This window comes from Aspergillus nidulans, chromosome V, assembly GCF_000011425.1.
Source record: "Aspergillus nidulans FGSC A4 chromosome V".
Taxonomy (NCBI): Eukaryota; Fungi; Ascomycota; class Eurotiomycetes; order Eurotiales; family Aspergillaceae; genus Aspergillus; species Aspergillus nidulans.
The window spans coordinates 2,782,945-2,801,646 of NC_066261.1; the positions used below are offsets into that span (position 1 = coordinate 2,782,945).

The following is an 18,702-nucleotide window of genomic DNA, read 5'->3' on the forward strand; positions in this document are numbered from 1 at the left end:
GTTCAAAACCGAACTCAGAGCCCCGGATCCACCAGAGAGCGTAAAGGCCGTACAATGCACGAAAGAAGCCCTCCATAGCAACAAATTTCTCTCAAGCTGGGCTGCCGAGTACAAAACTCATCAAGTGTGTCTCAAGCTCTGTCAGTACCGACTACGGCGCAAGGTCATAATATGGAAGGGAAGAAAGGACGCATGGCATAACGCCAAATGTTGATGCATCAAAATGTCTACCCACTTAGCTCTAACTCGACATCATATTCATCCACCTCTTCCTCAAGGCAAACGCCGCCCCCTTGGGTCTGCGGTCTCTGGTAAAGACACCCTTCTTGTTCCCATCCACCCGCTGTATGCCCTCCTTTGTTTGGAAATCCGCGAAATTCCATACATGCTCACCAACCACATTCTGGAACTGGTCGAACACCCCATGATACACATCCAGCAACTCGATTTGGAACTCCTCGCTCCAGATCAGTCCCAGCACAGAGTGCAGTCCCGCCATTGTGTCTGCCCCGTACTCGCTGATGATGATTGGTTTGGTCGGGTACTTGGCCACCCATCCGTCCAGTTCCTCATGGAGTGCCTTTCCGGCGGACTCCAGGTCTCCCGTGTACGAGTACCAGCCGAAATATCGGTTCAGGCAGAGAACATCGAACAAGTCAGAGATTGTGTCGGTTTCATAGGTTGCCAGGCCGAGGTTGGCGAAAGTTATGGGCCGGTGCGCGGGATCGAGGGAGCGGGCGAGCCGCGTGAGGGGCTCAAAGTATGCGCGCGCACCTGGCTCATCAGACGCGGGTTCGTTCGCGATCGACCACATGATAACGCTGGGGTGGTTCTTGTCCCGTGCAATGAGTTCCCGGAGAGCCTGGGCGTGGGCTGCGCGAGTATTGTTGTTGATCCCGTCCGGCGCGAAGGTCACCCTGCTTGTGTCCGTTGAGATGCCCGCGCCAATGCTGTACGCCAGTCCGACGGCGGGCGTTTCGTCAATGACAAGAATTCCCTGGCGGTCTGCAAATTCCATCACCTCTTCCGCGTAAGGATAGTGGCTGGTGCGGAAAGAGTTCGCGCCGATCCAGTCCAGCAGCTGGAAGTCGTGGACTAGGTACGCGATGTCGTGGCCTTTGCCGCGGATGGGACTATCCTCGTGTTTGCCAAACCCGGTCAGGTAGACCGGCTCATTGTTGACCAGGATAGTGCCGTTGCCGACAGCCACAGTGCGGATACCGATGGGCAGTGTGTATGTGTCGATCAGCCGTTGGGAGGCGGAGAGGATGCTGACAGTGAAGGAGTATAGGTAGGGAGCGCCAGGCTGCCAGAGGTTGACAGAGGGAATGGTAGCTGTCCCAGTGGCTCCGGACGCTGTTGCGACCTCGTTTCCTTCTTCATCGAGAATTGAGATCCGGATGGGGCCACTCGTCGCGTTAGAAGTCTGGACGGTATAGCTCACCACTCCGGTCTCTGCGTCACCATCCCAATCAACATCTGGAACGACCGTGATGTCCTTGATGAACTGATCCTTGGGCACAGAGTAGAGCCATATGGACCTCGCCAGCCCTGCGTAATTGTAAAAGTCGTGCTGGTAGCTCTGCTGTTTCTTCCCTGTATACTCAGAAGTCACCAGATCACCTGGAGGGATGGTCTCGTGCGTCAGCTGGTTGTCCACACCGATTGTCAACCGGAAGCTTTCACCAGGCTGCACGAGAGAGGTAATGTCGGCTTCAAACGGGGTGTAACCGCCAACATGCTCGGCAACCAGGTGCTCATTGACATAGACGCGGCCATGATGCGTTGCTGACTCCAGACGGAGGAAAGCGCGCTGATCTGCCCAGCCCCGTGGGACAGTCACAGTGCGTTGGTAGTATACCCAGCCGACGTGATCGTGAATGGTCCTGTCGACGAAGATGTCGTTGTAGGATGCAGGGACGGGACATTCCAGGCCCTTTGGGAGCGCCGCCGTCCAGGGAGCAGAGGTGCTGTTTGTGGCGTCTTCGAGGGCAAAGGACCACAGCCCGTCGAGAGAAACGAGGTCTCTCGTCGACGTCTGCTGGGGTTTCAGGTTGATGGTTAGGGCTTGTTGTGTTGGCGGGAGCTCGACGTCGCGGAGCTGAGGCGACGGGACGCCGAGCGAGGGAGGGATGAGTGCGAGTGACAAGAAAGATAACACTGGGAAGACCCTCATTATTGGCGACTCTCGCTTGGTTGAATGGCTACGACGATGGGGTATAAGTTGTCAGAGCTAGGAGTTAGTTCGACCTCTCTGAACAAACAGTGATTTATATGCTTCTTTCTCGTCTACGCGGCAATTGCCTACCGCCCCAACGGCTTTTGAGATCCTTGGCAGCATGTTAATATAATCTCTAATACTGCAACTATCCCGCTGCGTGCTCCATTACCATATCACGGTCTCCTTGCCAAGGCACTATATCACTTCCCCGCGGGGGACAAATCCGGGGAGGACGCCCGGGATGTGGAGAGACGGATAGTGCATGGGATGCAGATCAACTGCCGTGCTGCATAGAGTGATATCAAAGACCGAGGGTTTGTCTGTTCTTGGTCTGATTGGTGGATTTGCCGAGTCTGCATTCCTCCTGCCTGATTAAGACGAAGCATCCCCAGGATAGTCTCTCGTCGGCTAACCCTGATATACCCTGAGTAAGCACCATACATTCTCCCACGTAGTTTTCCGGCCTTCATTATCATGAGTCAGTTAAAATGATTGTTTCCCCTGAAAAAGTAAAGCGTAGAGTTCCACATTTCCCAACCATCGCCTACTCCAAACCCCTCCACATCCCGACCCCTCGTACTTGGTCCTCATCATTTCAGCCTCAGTGAAAGCTTGCTGTTCCTTGTCAGAGGCTATCTCCTTATTTGAGATTGAAATTACTCGTTCTGCACCTCTGTTGTTCATCAACGCCTTGTGGTGTGTTAATGTTGTTGCTGTATGTACGCATTGTCTAGAAGAGGATCACGTTAACGACCACACTAACACCAATTCAGCAAGACTTGACGAGCAGATCCGGAGCCCAGAATGCGACGCAAGAGTCATGGCGCTGAGTATTGCATCATAGGATATGTGAATTAGGGTTTATCTCGTACACTGGCACGAGCATAGAATCTAAAAAGCAGGCGACACTGGTACGCCTGGCACCTGCACCCGCTATCTTCCTACGCCTTGTCCCTCTTGAAGGCTTCAATGTACTCTCTCATTATGCATCATGTTGCGGAGAGCTCGAAGCAAAAGGGGCGGAGTCGCAGGGTGCTAAGACTTCTGCTACCCAACACGGTGGCGCATTTCGTGTTCGTACAGTGAGCATTCTCGTCTCAGCATGGGAGTCAATATACTGTACATGAATCATTTTATCTTCACCATCACTGGAGGCCAGATATACCATACAGTACACAGCAACGGACCAGATACAAAGCGTACTTAGTTCTGTTATTCGTCGTCAACCTGGTTCCCGGCTAAATTAGATTAATCCATTCACGTTGGGATCTGCGCTCGGCAGGCACTGCGGCAATGAGCTCGCCAATGTCTTGCGGGGTTGGGGGCGACTTCCTTAAGGTAAGTGGATTTCCTGTGTCCCGCACGTGTTAAGATGACGCTGAGATGTGCCCTATTGGTATATGGGGAAGTACCTATTCAAATGCGTACGATGGGTTTGGTTCAACTCCAGTACTTAGATGTCTTAGTGCTTAGGTCCGGCCAGTAGTGGCTTCATGGAGCCTAGATGGTAGGAGGCAACTATAAAAGTTTTTGATCGCGGGCTTGTGACTTGAATCGGTTGTCTATCTTACCTACTTAATAAATTCGAGGTAAAATTCGAGGTGAAAAAGGTCACGAATATCACCCACAAAAGAAAATACGATCACAAATGACCTAGAGTCTCCGTTACTTTGCTCACTGGGAGGTTTATAACATAGACCCATTTCGCGCATAGGCCTTGCGAGTTGCAACGATGAGGAGGCATTGTCGGAATTCAGGAGATATTTGTGCCTTCAAAATCATGCCCTCACTAGGCCACATACTATATGGTCTGTCTAGTCAACAAGGACGGAACATATCAGGAAATCCGACCTGAGATCCAGATTTTCTCATCTGCATCTGCTTCCATTGACCGTACCGCCAGAGACACTGTCTTCTTTTCTAGCTGGGTCAGCATGCACTCCTACAACTTTTGCTCTCACCGTCAAATGTCCAGCTTCAGGGAATGGGACACCCCGATCCCTCGCAACGCGGACATTCTCCTCCGTAGTGTCATGCAACTGGTAGTCAAAGAACGTTGCGAAGGAGGCGAGGGCGAAGTAAAGCTCTGCGTAGCCGAGACTGTATACGGAACAGACGTTAGCCCCGCCTACGATGATGAAGCTGTGGAAGGGAATAGATTGTGTAATAGGCGCAACATAACATACTTGATACCAATGCATTGCCGACTTCCTTTCCCAAACGCGGTGATGAATCGGTCAAGTTTCTCTCCCCTCTTGCTAGCTTCAATCCACCGGTTCGGGTTGAAGGAAGCAGGGTGTGGGAAAATCGAGGGATCCATGTGGACAAAGTAGTTGGACATACCTACGGGGGTCTGCCAGATCTTGTCAGTATTCACGGCGCTATGGCAGAGGACGGCAACATACACCAGCCGGAATGACGTAGCTTTTATAAGTCAGGGCTTCTGTAGGTGATATTCGTGGAGAACGGATAGAAAGGCCGTGAGAGAGGCGGAGGGCCTCGTTGACTACTGCAGTCTGTCGGCTTTCAGTACATGTTTTGCAGGTCGTATATCACAGGGATGCTCAACTCACCAAATACGGCAACTGCTCAAGTTCAGCCAAAGACGCTTTCTTAACATCGCGTCCACTGGCCCGAACTTCTTCGCGTATAGTGGTTAGAATATCCTTCTGGTTGATCATATGGAACGCGGCAACTGTCAATGCATTAGCCGTAGGTTCTGTGCCGCCACTAAGGAGGATCATGCCCTCGTCATGAATCCTCGACATCGTTCGTTCGCAAGCGGGCAGCTTTGGGTCAGTAAGTGCATCGAACATGGTCCATTCTTCCTTGCTTGATCCAGTCATTTTGAGCGCCTTAGCAGACTTCTCCGCTACTCGTTTCTGTATTCCCGCAATAACGGCAGTCGCTGGTTTAACAATCGCAAAGGCCCATACCGGAACATGTCGAATAACCGTCAACACGACTGGAAACAATCGACTGATATGATCTAACTTTTCGGTCTCCATAATGGCGTCGCGCACCTCGCTGTGGAACGACCCGTCCTCGAGGAAGTCGAAACTCTCGCCGTAGGAGTAGGTGGAGATTATATCTGCCGTCAAGGCCGCAAATGCAGCGCTGAGATCCACCTCAGTGTCGGTTTGGTAGAACTCCGCGAGCCGCTCCATGAGCCTCTGCACTTTTCTCCTGATAAGGGGTGATATATCTCTGATTGAGCGCTTGGAAAAGAAACTGCTCAATATTCCCCGACGGAACCGGTGATGTCCATGGTCGACGGTTGCGATCATAGAGGTTGGTGATCCAAACATGCCGACGAAGTTGGGGTCTTTGTTGCATTTTCGTGCCGAGGTGTAGATTTCATCGTAGAAATGGGGGTCTTTGACGTGTATCTCCCAAGGAGTTATTCGCACAATAGGCCCTTCCAGCGAGTCAACACAGCCATGATCAGTTTGGTGGATGGAGCAAGTACCGTAAACTTGGTGCATTTGCTCAATCTCCCACAGGAACTTTCCCCCTCGAACGACATCGTGGTAAAATTCGTACAGACCGGTTGCTGCTGTGATTTTTGGGCCGGGGAATCTCGTAAGAGGATGGAAGAAAAGGCGATAGACTGTTCTGGTGAGATAGAAAGATATGATGAGCAACAATGGCACCTCCCATCGCATCCACTGGGCAACAGTCATTTCGGGCATATGCTGACTGCGTAGAAAGGGGACCGGGTAGTGTTAGAAGTCTGATGATAATCTTATTATATAACCTCCAAGAAGATTTGCTTTCTGCTCAAGACCCTTCAGACCACCTGGTATCGCCCTATCACAAGTCTATTTGATAAAGTCTAACCATACCAGCGGGATCTAGGGCACAGTTATATAATTACTCAGTGGTCGCGCAACCCTACTAAAGTTACATGTCTAATAAGAACCCATATGGTGCAGGTTCAAATACTACAGGCAAGGCAGATTGTGTTAACTGAACCAGAATCATTGGAGCCCTTCTAGCGGATATAGTTGGCTCAACAGCTGAGCAATTAACTTCGATCTAGAGCTCTATTCTGATCTGGAATGAACACGTTATCACCAACGTCGTCGCTATCAGAGCTTTATTGGTTCTGGGTTTAAATTCAGTTTGTCAGAGGCTCCTAATTGGCTTTGGCTATCTCAATTCCGTTTCAAGCCATGGGCCAGCGAGTGGGATGGTAATTTGTCGGCACATTTCATTTCAGCATGAGGGTGACGCTCTATGCCGCCGATACGCATAAAAGTCCAACACCTAACTAGCGCCGCTAACCCTGGCTAGGAGCGCATCATGGACAAAATCTCGGTTCAAGATCTAGCCAACATCCTGGTCGACTTTCTCAAACGGTTCAACTACAATGATACCGCCCGCCTCCCCTCGGAAGAGCTGAAGCCTTTGTATGACTTCGTCCTTCCGTACATTCCCTACAATGAGAAAATCGTCCGAGAGCTGGCCGAATACGCCCACTGCACGTTCCCGTTCCTTCCGCTCGAGGTGCGCCAAGCCGTGGCCCTTTATGACACGTTCCAGATGTCGGTCGACGACCTGCCAGTCGAGCAATACGACAGTCTCCATGACCTCTGTGTCCAGCTCTCAAGCGGAGAAACAGTAAAACACCCGGTTTGGAATGGATTTTTCAACTCTCTTCCAATCCTTCTCCAATATTACGGTCCGTACGCGCAGACGACCCTTTTTCGCGGGGCGCTGGAATTCATCCAGGCCACTTGTCTCGAGAGGACGCTGTTCCGCGGATTTCCCGGGTCGTCGTACCCTAGCTATGTCCGGCGCATGAGCGGCCAAGGTCCCGTCCAGGCAGCCGTCTGCTTCCCCGAGGCCGAGTTCCCGCAGGAACAATATTTGCCATTAATTGCGTCGCTGGAGGCGGAGCTGGAATACTGTCGACTAGAAAATATGACTGTCTAAGACTAATTTGGAAGTCATGACGCCTTTTTGGCTTAGCGGTATATTTTACCGATAGTTATGAGCCCGGTTCTCCACTACCAGTGAAAATTCCTCATACCACACCCAAGGATCAAGCGTTCGAATCCAGTTTGTGGCATTGTACCTAGTATAAGTCGGTGTTAGAAGATATGACCGCATTGGGTAGTGTCCAGAAAACATCCAAGATAGCTGAATGCTATAAAGAAATGATACAGTTTGGGTGTCTGTAATATAAGGATCATGTGTAATACAAGGGTATCATTTGTATTACTTTCAGTATGGAAATACAAGTCTTTCATACTGAGGGGGTGTGTCGACTAGAAAATATGACTGTCTAAGACTAATTTGGAAGTCATGACGCCTTTTTGGCTTAGCGGTATATTTTACCGATAAATACTTTGTAGGACCGGTAAACGACCTCTTTTCATTTTATAAGGAAAGCGGTAGCGCATTCGAACGGATCAATTACCCACTCAAGGAGGCGACCTGCACTGGACAGTCCGTTCTGGACATTCTGACCGATTTGGTCAACACCGCGACGGGGTCGTGGGTCAGAGTAAGGAAGATCCTGGAGGCAGTGGGGGACAAGAGGCTGTCTGATCGCGTCGGCGAATTCTTCCAAGGATATGTCCGGCACCACCTTTACTGCAGCCGGTATAAACTCGGGATGGTCTGCGCAGAGTCTGGAAATCAAGAGCTGCTGCGCTTTCACCAGATGAGTCTCGATGTGGTGGGGGGCAGGTACGAACGCGACTGCGAAGGAAACACTCCGATCAGATGCGGTCACTGACGGATTAGCTTTCGTGTCAGCAAACGGAACCAATAAGAGATAAGTATATTAAGTATTATCCATAGTGAGACGGAATGAATGGACGATGATCGTTAAAAAATTTAATCTCAACAGCCTTGGTGAGACCGTGGGAGAGCCCTGGTTGCCGGGCAATAGCGTGGGTTAGCGGGGACGATCCAGCCACCATTGAAGACAAACTGTGGCTGGGCTGCGATCGCCCGATCGGCGGTCAAACTTTGTTTTCTTCACAACCCATGGCAGAACTGGAGTCATAGTCGTTGTGAACACCAGCAGCGGACTTGGCTGTGCAGAATTGGCGAGACGAGCGTTCAATTGCTGAATGGCAGCATATTGGAGCTTTGAAGACAGTAGAGGGTGAGCTGTGTGGTTGCTCAACCTTATCGTCATGGAGATGACGTAACTCAGTAACACGGACAGCGAGCTTTAGTACGACTAGCGTTCCTATGCCAGAGCTGTGGGTGCCCCGCTAACTCATCCCAGTACGATCTTCACGCAAGCTGTGCTGCAGCTGGCTTCGGCCGGCGTTGGGATAGCTTGATTCGGGATCTGAGATACGTTGTCGACCTATCGGAACGCCAGCAACGGGCTTGCGATGACCTCAGTACCTTGGATTCTCGCCACGTTGGACAACACGGTCAAGCACCCAAAGACTGAAGCCATTTCCGCGTCACCAATCACGAACGGCGATTCAGCAGGAAAAAGAAACAGAAATTAGAAAGAAGCGACCGCAGCGAGACCCGGTCTGGATGGCCTTGACGTGGTGGCAGGCACGATCTGCCTCTGCTTCTGTTCTTAGGCGGGTCTCTGCTGCTGCCAACTTTAAAGCCTCTCTTCCCTTCTTTCCAACCTCGTCGATTTCTTCACTCTCCATCTTTCTCGCTTTACCCTTCACGTCCACCTTTCTATCGTTGCTGGCTCGCGTATTGGCGTCGATCCTTGTTATCCCAGTACCCTTTACTCCTCCATAGACCTTACCGTTCTCGCATACACACGCAATGAAGTCCTTTACCCTTCCTATGGCCGTCCTGGCCACTCTCAGCGTCGCCCGCGCTGAGATCTCCGTCAGCGAGTGTGCCGTACGTCTTCAGTTTTTGATTTTGTTCGGTGATTGCTGCTAACTTTTGTAGAACATGTGTCTTAGCAACATGCTTGCCATGTCTCAAGAGCTCGGCTGCGATGATGGTGATTTGGAATGTCTCTGCGGAACTCCCGACTACCGATACGGCATTCGTGACTGCACTACCGAGGCCTGCCCCGGTGATAATGCCAATGATGTCCTTCAGGCCGTTCTTGACGAGTGCCCAGGTTTGTCGATCCTCTAGAATGGGGCGAGAGCATGACCTAATGTATCCCAGGCCAGTCAGGCAGTGACCTTACCCTGACTCCCGATCCTACTTCTACCCAGACCGCGTCTGGCACTGCCACTGGCACTGGTACTGAAAGCGCCACTTCCTCTGCCGGCGCTGGCGATAACGGTTCGTCGACTATCTATGGTGACGATGCCTCGACTATCGTCGGCGGCGGTTCCTCGACCGTCGTTGGCGGCGGTACCTCGACCATTGTTGGCGGCGGCACCTCCACTATCCTCGGAGACGACACTACTAGCGTGATTGGCGACGACTCTACGACGGTGGTTGCTAACGGCGCCACAACCGTTATCGGCGCTGTCACCACTACTGGTGCCAATGGTGAGACGACTACCACTGAGACTACTTCGACCGGCGGAAGCTCTACCGGTCCTTCTAGCACCGGATCTCCTTCTCCTACTCAGGTACACCTATCCCTCCAATTTCTACTACTCCCGTGCTAACAATATGTAGTCTCCTAGCGGTTCTCCTTCCCCTACCACGACTACACTGGTTACTTCTACTAGCAGCTCGACCTCCTCCGACGATCAGGGAACCGCTGCTTCCAACACTTCCACCAACAGTGATGGCAGCCAGACTTCCACTGGTAGCGACTCTGGATCTAATGCCGAGGCTACAGACGCCCCCACCAACGCTGCTCCCCGCATCGCTTTCCCTACCGGCGCTGCTGGTGCACTCGGTCTTGCAGCCCTCATGGTTCTGTAAATGAACTGACTATAACGACACGCCATTGCTTGCGCTGCTCAACTGCCTCTTACGCTAATGATGTATGGTGGTGATGATTACTGGGCCCTAATGTATATGTTATGACGGGTTATGTTGTACTAATGGCCATTGGTAAATACGCTTAGTGTCAATAATTAACTGATACGATCCTTACTACTTGTTCATAATTGCCCACGGAGAAGATTAGACTTCTGTACACGATAGAGTACAAGTGGTATATTTGTGCAAGGATTGATTCGAAACTGCCTTGAAATCGTTTCCTGGGCTTTGACGCCCTATGAGCTAAACAAAGTTCTCCGCTTAACGAGTCTACACTTGAATCCAACTGGCGCCAGGGTCTCACTTGTTCTTTATTATTTTTGAGATTCGCGCTGGGACAAATATAGCCTTGATCCATAAACTTGATTTTTCCCGTATTTGAAAAACTGTATAGAACAGTGATAAAGTCACGGACTTAGGCCTGTGAGACTTCGTACAAATTTTCTACATGTTTTAGGAACTGCATACAGACTAATCAAGCACAAGTCGATGCCTGACAGACAGCCGATATCTATGAAATAGATCTGACTTAGGTATATGGTCTCTGAGAACCCCCTTCGTGCGCCCGGTCAGCACCATGTCCAATGACTATAAGGAGATTCACGTTTTCTCAGCGCGCCATACCTTGTGTAGTCTATATTCTCGCATAAAGAAATTTTTGGTGTTGACAAAGTCTTACAGAACGCACAGAACTCTCTATAGTAGGAAGTAGATGGCTTCGCGGATACTTGAAACTCTGCCAAACACCTACCTACCGGCTTCTATCCATCTAGCAAGCACAGTTGTTGATTATTTCCCCATTCCGACACATCTCTACGCCTGCATTCCCTCCCAAAATAGTGAGGTGAAACTCACCCTCAACTGCTGGCTCATCAGCACCGAAGATCTCCATCAATCCGCACACAAATAAAAAAAAGGTTGTTGCAGGATATTCTTGACGCCATTGGTAATTGACTCATATTTATTCTTGTCGAGTTATAGATTTGAATCGAACATAGTGTGGATATTTGCGGTCTACGTCCAGTACGGAAATACTCTCCTAAGTCCAATATCCCTTCTCTAGCTATAATTCTCAGACTGCCGAATGCTTCTACGCAAATTCAGTTACCTCAAAACCAACTCTCTCCTCACCTCTTTGAACGAGCAATTTTTTACACTCATCCCAACGTCATCATCTCCTTGTCGTACCCAGTAACAGCCTCCATACCCACTTATCAATCCTTTCAAACCACTCCCATGCCAAAAACCCTACATGCACAAAATCCGCAAAGTCCAGTTCCTGCACCTCAAAGTATACACTTCCCCTTGTTGTTTGTTGTAACAAGGCAACAACTGGCTCATAGCCTCAGCCATATCCCTGGAGGTCCTCTTGTACCTCAATCTCACTAGACGGTTTCATTTCCTCGACTGTTTTACCAAGTTTCGATCCCCAGGTCCGTACAAAGTATTTACCACCCCGGGGTCGAGGATAGCGAGGATACTTGACAAAAGGAGCGGAATGTTCTTTTGTATCACAGTGGACATGGCGTCATTGACCTGATCGCGAGATTGTGGCTTTTTGCGCCTGCTGGGAAGATGGAGGGTCCGGGGAAGACTTTTCAAAGTTCTGGGCGATAGGGAGAGAACCTATCAATGCGCCATGCGGATTCCTTGTCTGATACCAGCGACGGATGCATTATCACGGGCAGTGCCCGGGGGGCTCGGTTTGCTGATGCCGCTTGGTGCGGCTGGACCGCCAGGAAAGAGAAGAGAGTCGCGATGTATGGGTACGAGGTGTATGATCGTATGATCGCATGTATGGGAAGTGCTTGTAATGTAGGACTGGCGGAACTTGGTGCTGTTCGCCGATCAAGATGTTGAAGGCTGGGGGAGCGCAGAGGCGAGGTCGAAGAGGTGAACCGTCGTCGTGCTTGATGTAGTCATTTTGATAGGCGATTTGAAAGGCGAGATCTTGGTCAGAATGGTAGGACAGATTAAAATTCTTGAAATCCGTTTCCAGCGGGCGAACCAAGCGCTGCCGCCGAACATTCTTATGTAGTGTAGCATGGTCTGACCTGGCTATTCATTTATAACCCTGAAAAATTCGTCGTATTATCCATCATATAATAGCTCCAAGTACGCGCTTAAGATTCTATCAATGGACAAATCTCCGCCGTGGTTAGTAGATCGGATAGTCTATTCTCCCGTTAATACAACAGCTCTTCACCCAGAAGGTCAACCAACTTCCTTCTTAATTAAACACAAGCCTTATAGCTGCTATCACCTTGCTTGTACTCATCAAAGTGTCTGTTGCATATTGAGCGCCAGCACTCGGTCCACTCGTTCACCTTTTGAGTCTTTCCCTGGGCCATTCTTTTGGCAGGAGTGCACGTTTGATATATGGTTAAATACATTCATGTTCAACATATCCATACTAGTCTCGGTCGTATCTCATAAGGACAAGTTAGGCTTCCTAAGAATATGAACGCTGGAACTTTATGATAATTCACGCTTCGCGGCCGTCCCCAAGAGGCTTCTAGCAGGCAGCTCTGTGACCGTCCGCTCATGGCAGTCAATAGCCTCATCCACTTGTAATTGGGTAAAGTTTGCCAATTACTCGGAAGATAAGTAGTTTCTTTCACCGCTGCAACGGGATTAGGTATTATCCCTAAAGACAACATAATCGACAGATTCGCAATGAAGCTAGAACCTAAGACCATGTATCACTACATGAGGAACCATTTTTATAATACATTTCAATGTAATAGAATTTTTCCAACTGTACTGGCGGTTCTATTGGTGCTAAGCTCGCGGTTCTGAACTTGAGTGTATGTCGTAGCTGCAAGGTGCCTGCGCTTGGACTACCCTGCAGGGAACAGAATCAATTCTATGAGTGTTGATTCGTATGCATATACCTATATTTGCGAAATATATCCTAACTCAATTCCCCATCTCTTTGCAATTGTAATTAGTCCTTCGTTTGTCCGTGTCCTGTGCCTGCGCCATGGGGCGGTTCCAAGATTGTTAAGAAGCCAAGAGGTTCTTTATATATTTATCAACGCGTTCCAGCCCAAACCGCTGGTTCTGCCGCAACAAACTGGACAAGTTATACGGAGCCATATAATAGCCTACAATTTACCTCTAAAGAGAAGCAATCTACTCTTATAATCCGAGATTCGACCAAACAGCCTGAAGGTTCTGTGCTACCAGTATGTTGGTAACCAACTCAGCCATATCCTATACCCTGTGGCATAAGTCTTGTCTGCGACGACCGGCCTGACTATGGCATTGATTACTATATCTGTAGCACCACCTCATGCCAGCCACAGCACATTATTTTCTGATGAACGGTTTCGTAGTCCTGGCTTGGCTCGTCGCTCGATACGATGTAATGAAACCTTTCGCAGCGGACTTGGCATGCAGGTAGTTTACATATGGATGGCTAGTATAGAACTCCAGATACAGAGTATAAAAAGTACACAGTGAAAGTCCTGCTGGACTTTCAGCCTCGAGCCAGGTGAATGGCAAAACCCATTCATAATCAAGCATGCGGACAGGTCCAGGGGTTTTTGCCAAGGGCGATCACCGTGGGGACTATGGGGCCGGAGTGCCCGGTCCTGACTGCCGAGTCGCAGACTCGTGGTCCCGGGCCTTCCAGCCCTGCAGCTGCAAAGCTTCCCCGTACTTGCTCACTTTGTAGGGCTGCAGTGTGCAGCGAGGCTGGACCATCCGCTCAATTCAAAGCGTTCAGCAGAGGCTCTAATTTCCTACGGTCGAGGTTCGGATAAGGTGGAAAGTGGGGATCTGATCAATACCTTTTGGCAGATCCAACCACGACAATCCCCCTGGATGACCATGTCAAACTGGAGTCTCCCAACATAGAGCTCCAATCTCAATGGGTCTGTTTTGGCTGCCTACACGGATTGTCACAATGGACCGGTCGTTCAGGAGGAGAACCGGTCAAGGAGGGAAGATCATCACCGCGCCTGGAAGGACTATTGGAGTCTTGCGTAACTGGGCGGACCAGGACGGAACTTGTGGATGAAAAGGAGACGCTGATCTTGCGTGTCAGGGAGTCGAGAAGAGGTATAAAGACGGCGACCTTTGGGCTAGCTGGTGACTTTGATTTCAACAACAGCCTACCTGCGAAAGCATTGAACCAACAACTTCCACCTATTACCTTCTTAACACAACTCTACACTTCAAAATGAACTTCTCCTGGCTCGCCACCCTCGCTCTCATTGGCACTGCCATGGCCGCTGGAAAGACTGTAAGTTAAACCGGGAAGCCGGAGGATCTCCGAGCCCGACATATCTTGGTCGTTGGCATGCTAACGCATCCCAGCTCCCGGCCGGTGCTCCTTGCACTAAGGATGGAAAGATGGGCGTCTGCGAGTCTGGTGTTTGCATCGTATGTATCTCCACACCCAAAAGACTGATCAAAGATGACTAACTCCCATATAGCAAGACGTCAACGCCGACAAGGGCCACTGCAAATAAACAACCCTTGACTCAACTTTTGATGTAGCCGGCGCACGGTATCCGACCGAAATTAAAAAGGGGAAGGTACTAGGACCGTAATCGGATATATGTATGGCTTTGCTTTTCTGTATATAAATCGAAATTAATTGTATAGCCAGGAGCTTCGATTCCGCAAAGAGTAATTTGACTTGTCTTTTCATGTGATGTCTTGGCATTGTGCGATGGCGAGGGAGACGATGCGCGACATTGCGCCCGCCACCGAGTGAGAACTGAGACGGGGCGAGCGGAGAGGTCTGGGGTGTGGGTTAGATTCCCGTTGTCCGGGGCATGCCCCTCTAAACCGCTGAGGACGGATTAAAGGCACCGTGGCGCAACGTGGAGGCGTGAAATCCATGTCGCTGACAGTAGGCTCCGTTCATCCGAGATCGTGTTCCATGGTGTCGACTTACCAAGGAGGACAGACGCCGCTGACGGAAAATGCCTGGAGATCAGAGGCATGCCAGCGTTCTTGAGTGTTTTCAAAAAAAGAAAAAAAGCCAGCGTTGATATAAGCAGGACTGTCAACCTTAAGTCGCGTCGTCGTCGCTGAAAGACGCTCTCTCCACACTTGTGCGGATCATTCAGATTTCGGGCAGTGGCCGGGATCTCGGAATAAGTGTTAATGCGAGCCGAGCCGAGGCACGACTGCACGCGGGCTGCTGCTGCTCCCAGATCCGGCTTCCGCCTGCCTTTGGCACGCCTAGGATCTTTTCTTCGACTTCGCCTTCTCCTTCGCTGCGAACACACTTTCAATTTCTACTTAACCAACATCCTCCCTTTCGATCACTTACCCTCCTCGTCCCTCTCCTCTCCACTCCTCCCCTCTACCGTAACCTACATCCTCTACCCGCTTCAGCCGCCGCCGCATCATGTCCGCCGCCGAATCGCCCGCCTCCGACGCCGTCCAGGAGACCGTCAAGGCTGCCGAGACCAAGGCCGTCAACCAGACTGCGGCTCAAATTCGCTCCTTCGCCGCTGGCGGCGTTGGCGGAGTATGCGCCGTTATTGTCGGCCATCCCTTCGATCTGGTTAAGGTGCGGATGCAGACTGCTGCCCAAGGCGTCTACTCTGGTGCGATCGATGTGGTGAAAAAGACCGTTGCCCGCGAGGGTCTTGTGAGGGTAAGTTGTAGACCCATTGGCTGAATTACAGGCCATTGACATGTGCAGGGTCTCTATGCTGGTGTTTCTGCTCCGCTAGTTGGCGTCACGCCCATGTGTAAGTGTTTTCCTCCCGTCTGGTTCGTTCGTAGCTCACAGTGGTGAACTTAGTCGCCGTCAGCTTCTGGGGCTATGATCTAGGAAAGACGCTCGTCAGCAACCTTTCCGAAGTCGAGGTCAAGAACAACACCCCTCAGTACTCCATTGCCCAGGTTTCTGCCGCTGGGTTCTTCTCCGCTATTCCCATGACCCTCATTACCGCACCCTTTGAGCGCGTAAAAGTCCTCCTCCAGATCCAAGGCCAGAACCCTCCACCTCCCGGCCAGAAACCCAAGTACTCCGGCGGTGTCGACGTTGTCCGACAGCTGTACAAGGAGGGTGGTATCCGGAGTGTATTCCGCGGGAGCGCTATGACGCTGGCACGTGATGGCCCTGGTTCTGCCGCCTACTTTGCGGCGTACGAGTACATCAAGCGCTCTCTCACACCCAAGGATGCGAACGGCAACGCGACCGGTGATCTCTCATTACCCGCTGTTCTGGCTGCCGGTGGTGCCGCCGGTATTGCTATGTGGATTCCCGTCTTCCCGGTCGACACAGTCAAGTCCCGTCTTCAGAGTGCTCCCGGGAAGCCCACAATCAGCGGCACGATTCGCACGGTCTACGCAGCTGGCGGATTCAAGGCGTTCTTCCCTGGATTTGGACCTGCCTTGGCGCGTGCTGTTCCCGCGAATGCTGCTACCTTGTATGTACCGTGCCATTTTTCGGAAAGACAATTGCTAACTATTTCCAGCGCGGGTGTCGAGTTGGCCCATCAATTCATGAACAAGCTTTTCGACTAAGTGATGCATCTGACTGCATATAGAGTTGAGTGTTTCAACATGTTGGAGAATGTCACGATATCCCTCGTCTTGTTTGCGGCGTTTCGTTCGAGTTTGGATTACTTGTTAGAGCGAGATGTCTTTTAGCATGTTTGTAACTTGCAAGACTATGTTAGACTTGGCGGTTTTCTAGTAGAATACCCATGCCTGGTGTTTCTTCTACTTTGATACATCCTAACTGATGTAGATGACTTTTATACGCCGCTCCATCATAATAGACGCCTGATAATACTAACGCCTGTCGCAGCTCGGAGGCATTTCGCGGCAGATTCCGTATGCAAGACTACTCATTCCGCAGGCCCCCGACGGATCTTATTCCTCATCGCGAAGCTCAGTCTATTCGAGCGCACAAGCAGGCTAGCCCTGACTCTCGCAGTCTCTGCAATCCCCTAACCTCAAAATTACCGCCGACGCATCACCAAAGCCTTTGGGCTACTACAAACAGCATCAAAGATGCCAACCGTCGCGCAGTGATGCGCCGCACACCCTTCGGCATGACTCCTCTCCTCAGCCATCGTGCACAGGCCGGGACGCACTGTTCAGACTCTTCTCGCACCTCTGGATGGAAGCATTGAAGCCACAAACCAAGATAATCACATGGCACCGGAAGTCTCGGCGCGTAAGGGCGCCGGGTCGATTATGACAGCTCCTTGACGCCGGCACAGGACTGATAAACACATAAGGCGGGAAGGCATTTAATGCCTGGGGAAAAGTATGGCTTGCTTCGCAGCCGCATCCGAGGGATTTTCAGATGTCTTGTAGCAATTGATTGATTGCGGCCGCGTGTATTTCACCCAGGGAGCTGATACTAGGCTACTCCAGGGCTCTTCGAAGTGCCATTACACGTGCGTCTGGGAGAAAAGTCGAAAGAACCTCTCAGATGTTTTATTTTATTCTTTGGTTGCCCCGTCTTGATTGAGGATAAGGGTGTCTATATAAATGCTTGCGATTTGCCTTAACACTGCAGGCAGAGCAGTAGGGTAATAATAGACCAGGCTCGTTCTTCAACGACGGAAAATGCTTAAATGCAGGCAGATCGGCCTAACATGAGGTCACAGGGCGTATAAGTTGCGATATTATCTGACCTGTCCCTGGACAGTATTTAGTACCTCAGAGATCTCAACTAAATAGTTCCAGTCCGAAATCCTCGTCTTCGTCTTCTCCATCCTCACCGTCAACATCCAAATTACCCGATTCCTTGTCTCTCTTTCCCCCCTCATTATCTGGAGTTCCAGGCCCAGGATCACCTCCAGCTTCAACGGTCCCAAGCGTAGCGAGTTTGGATGCTCCTTCGGCAATGAGCTGGTTTATGTTAGTCTCTCCTTTTGTATTGTACACCCTACTCGGAAGAAGACTCAGGTGAACTGTTAACCTCGTGAATATCTTTCCCCCGCAACTCATTCAATAACTGAGCAACGCGGACTTCGTCGGCCTTAATTCCAACAGACGCCAGAACTTCTCTTATATCGTCGGCACCAGGCTCAATATTTCCCCCAAGAGTGAGGAAGATAGGCTGCGAGGTGCTTCATGGTTTTGATAGGAGTGTTGGTATGGTTGCTAAGTAGGATGAATGCATGGATGGGTGAATAAACCTTGCATCTCTTCGTGTTAATATAGAGATTTCATATATTTATTCAGTTACTCCCCCTATAACCGCCTTTTCAGCATTTCCATTGCTTCTGTTTTGCGGAAAGGAATCATTCGTGATTCATCCTGGAATCTTTTATCTTAGTGACTTGGCGGTGTCTCACTACGTATTAATGTGAGTTAGGGCTTTGAGTCAGCCAAGACAAATAATACTCATTACAACACCCTTATAGGCAGAGCAGGCTAGGGTAAACCAGACAGTGTTGAGCTTCTGTTGGTTTCGCTCGAGTTGCTTTCGTTGATTTTCTCGATCATGTTTCCGACGTGACTGGGTGTAGCCTTAGGGGTGATTGGTCCTACGTATTCAACGAATCAGGGGACACAAACCAGTAAAAGAATGTTATATAATGGTTTCGGGGAGTGACGCCAGCTTGTTTGTACATTCAGCCCTCTCCTGC

The 18,702-nt window shown here is 50.4% G+C and overlaps 7 protein-coding genes across 7 annotated transcripts, besides 1 other annotated feature; 5 read left to right on the plus strand and 2 right to left on the minus strand.

The window, feature by feature from the left end:
* Positions 1-18,702: part of a sequence feature (contig 1.93 620..340023(-1)) that runs on past both edges of the window.
* Positions 242-2,176, minus strand: ANIA_05361 (uncharacterized protein; the record flags this gene model as incomplete). The annotated part of the gene is made up of 1 exon (XM_657873.1): positions 242-2,176. One exon carries the CDS (start codon positions 2,174-2,176, stop codon positions 242-244), a length of 1,935 nt encoding a protein of 644 aa, XP_662965.1.
* ANIA_05360 (protein CYP58C1) lies at positions 3,908-5,904 on the minus strand (the record flags this gene model as incomplete). Its single annotated transcript, XM_050612341.1, has 7 exons — positions 3,908-4,022; positions 4,119-4,129; positions 4,183-4,321; positions 4,408-4,574; positions 4,627-4,737; positions 4,795-5,639; positions 5,691-5,904. 7 exons carry the CDS (start codon positions 5,902-5,904, stop codon positions 3,908-3,910), a joined length of 1,602 nt encoding a protein of 533 aa, XP_050468275.1.
* On the plus strand, positions 6,527-7,159 carry ANIA_05359 (uncharacterized protein; the record flags this gene model as incomplete). Its single annotated transcript, XM_657871.1, has 1 exon — positions 6,527-7,159. One exon carries the CDS (start codon positions 6,527-6,529, stop codon positions 7,157-7,159), a length of 633 nt encoding a protein of 210 aa, XP_662963.1.
* Positions 7,456-8,045, plus strand: ANIA_05358 (uncharacterized protein; the record flags this gene model as incomplete). Its single annotated transcript, XM_657870.1, has 3 exons — positions 7,456-7,485; positions 7,614-7,918; positions 8,033-8,045. The coding sequence occupies 3 exons, from the start codon at positions 7,456-7,458 to the stop codon at positions 8,043-8,045; spliced, it is 348 nt and encodes a 115-aa protein (XP_662962.1).
* ANIA_05357 (CFEM domain-containing protein) lies at positions 8,854-10,453 on the plus strand. Its single transcript, XM_657869.2, has 4 exons — positions 8,854-9,064; positions 9,116-9,293; positions 9,344-9,759; positions 9,809-10,453. The coding sequence occupies exons 1-4, from the start codon at positions 8,984-8,986 to the stop codon at positions 10,058-10,060; spliced, it is 927 nt and encodes a 308-aa protein (XP_662961.1). The 5' UTR covers positions 8,854-8,983; the 3' UTR covers positions 10,061-10,453.
* ANIA_11476 (uncharacterized protein) lies at positions 14,307-14,598 on the plus strand (the record flags this gene model as incomplete). Its single annotated transcript, XM_050612342.1, has 3 exons — positions 14,307-14,369; positions 14,444-14,509; positions 14,563-14,598. The coding sequence occupies 3 exons, from the start codon at positions 14,307-14,309 to the stop codon at positions 14,596-14,598; spliced, it is 165 nt and encodes a 54-aa protein (XP_050468276.1).
* On the plus strand, positions 15,489-16,618 carry ANIA_05356 (carnitine:acyl carnitine antiporter; the record flags this gene model as incomplete). The annotated part of the gene is made up of 4 exons (XM_657868.1): positions 15,489-15,740; positions 15,789-15,837; positions 15,891-16,521; positions 16,570-16,618. 4 exons carry the CDS (start codon positions 15,489-15,491, stop codon positions 16,616-16,618), a joined length of 981 nt encoding a protein of 326 aa, XP_662960.1.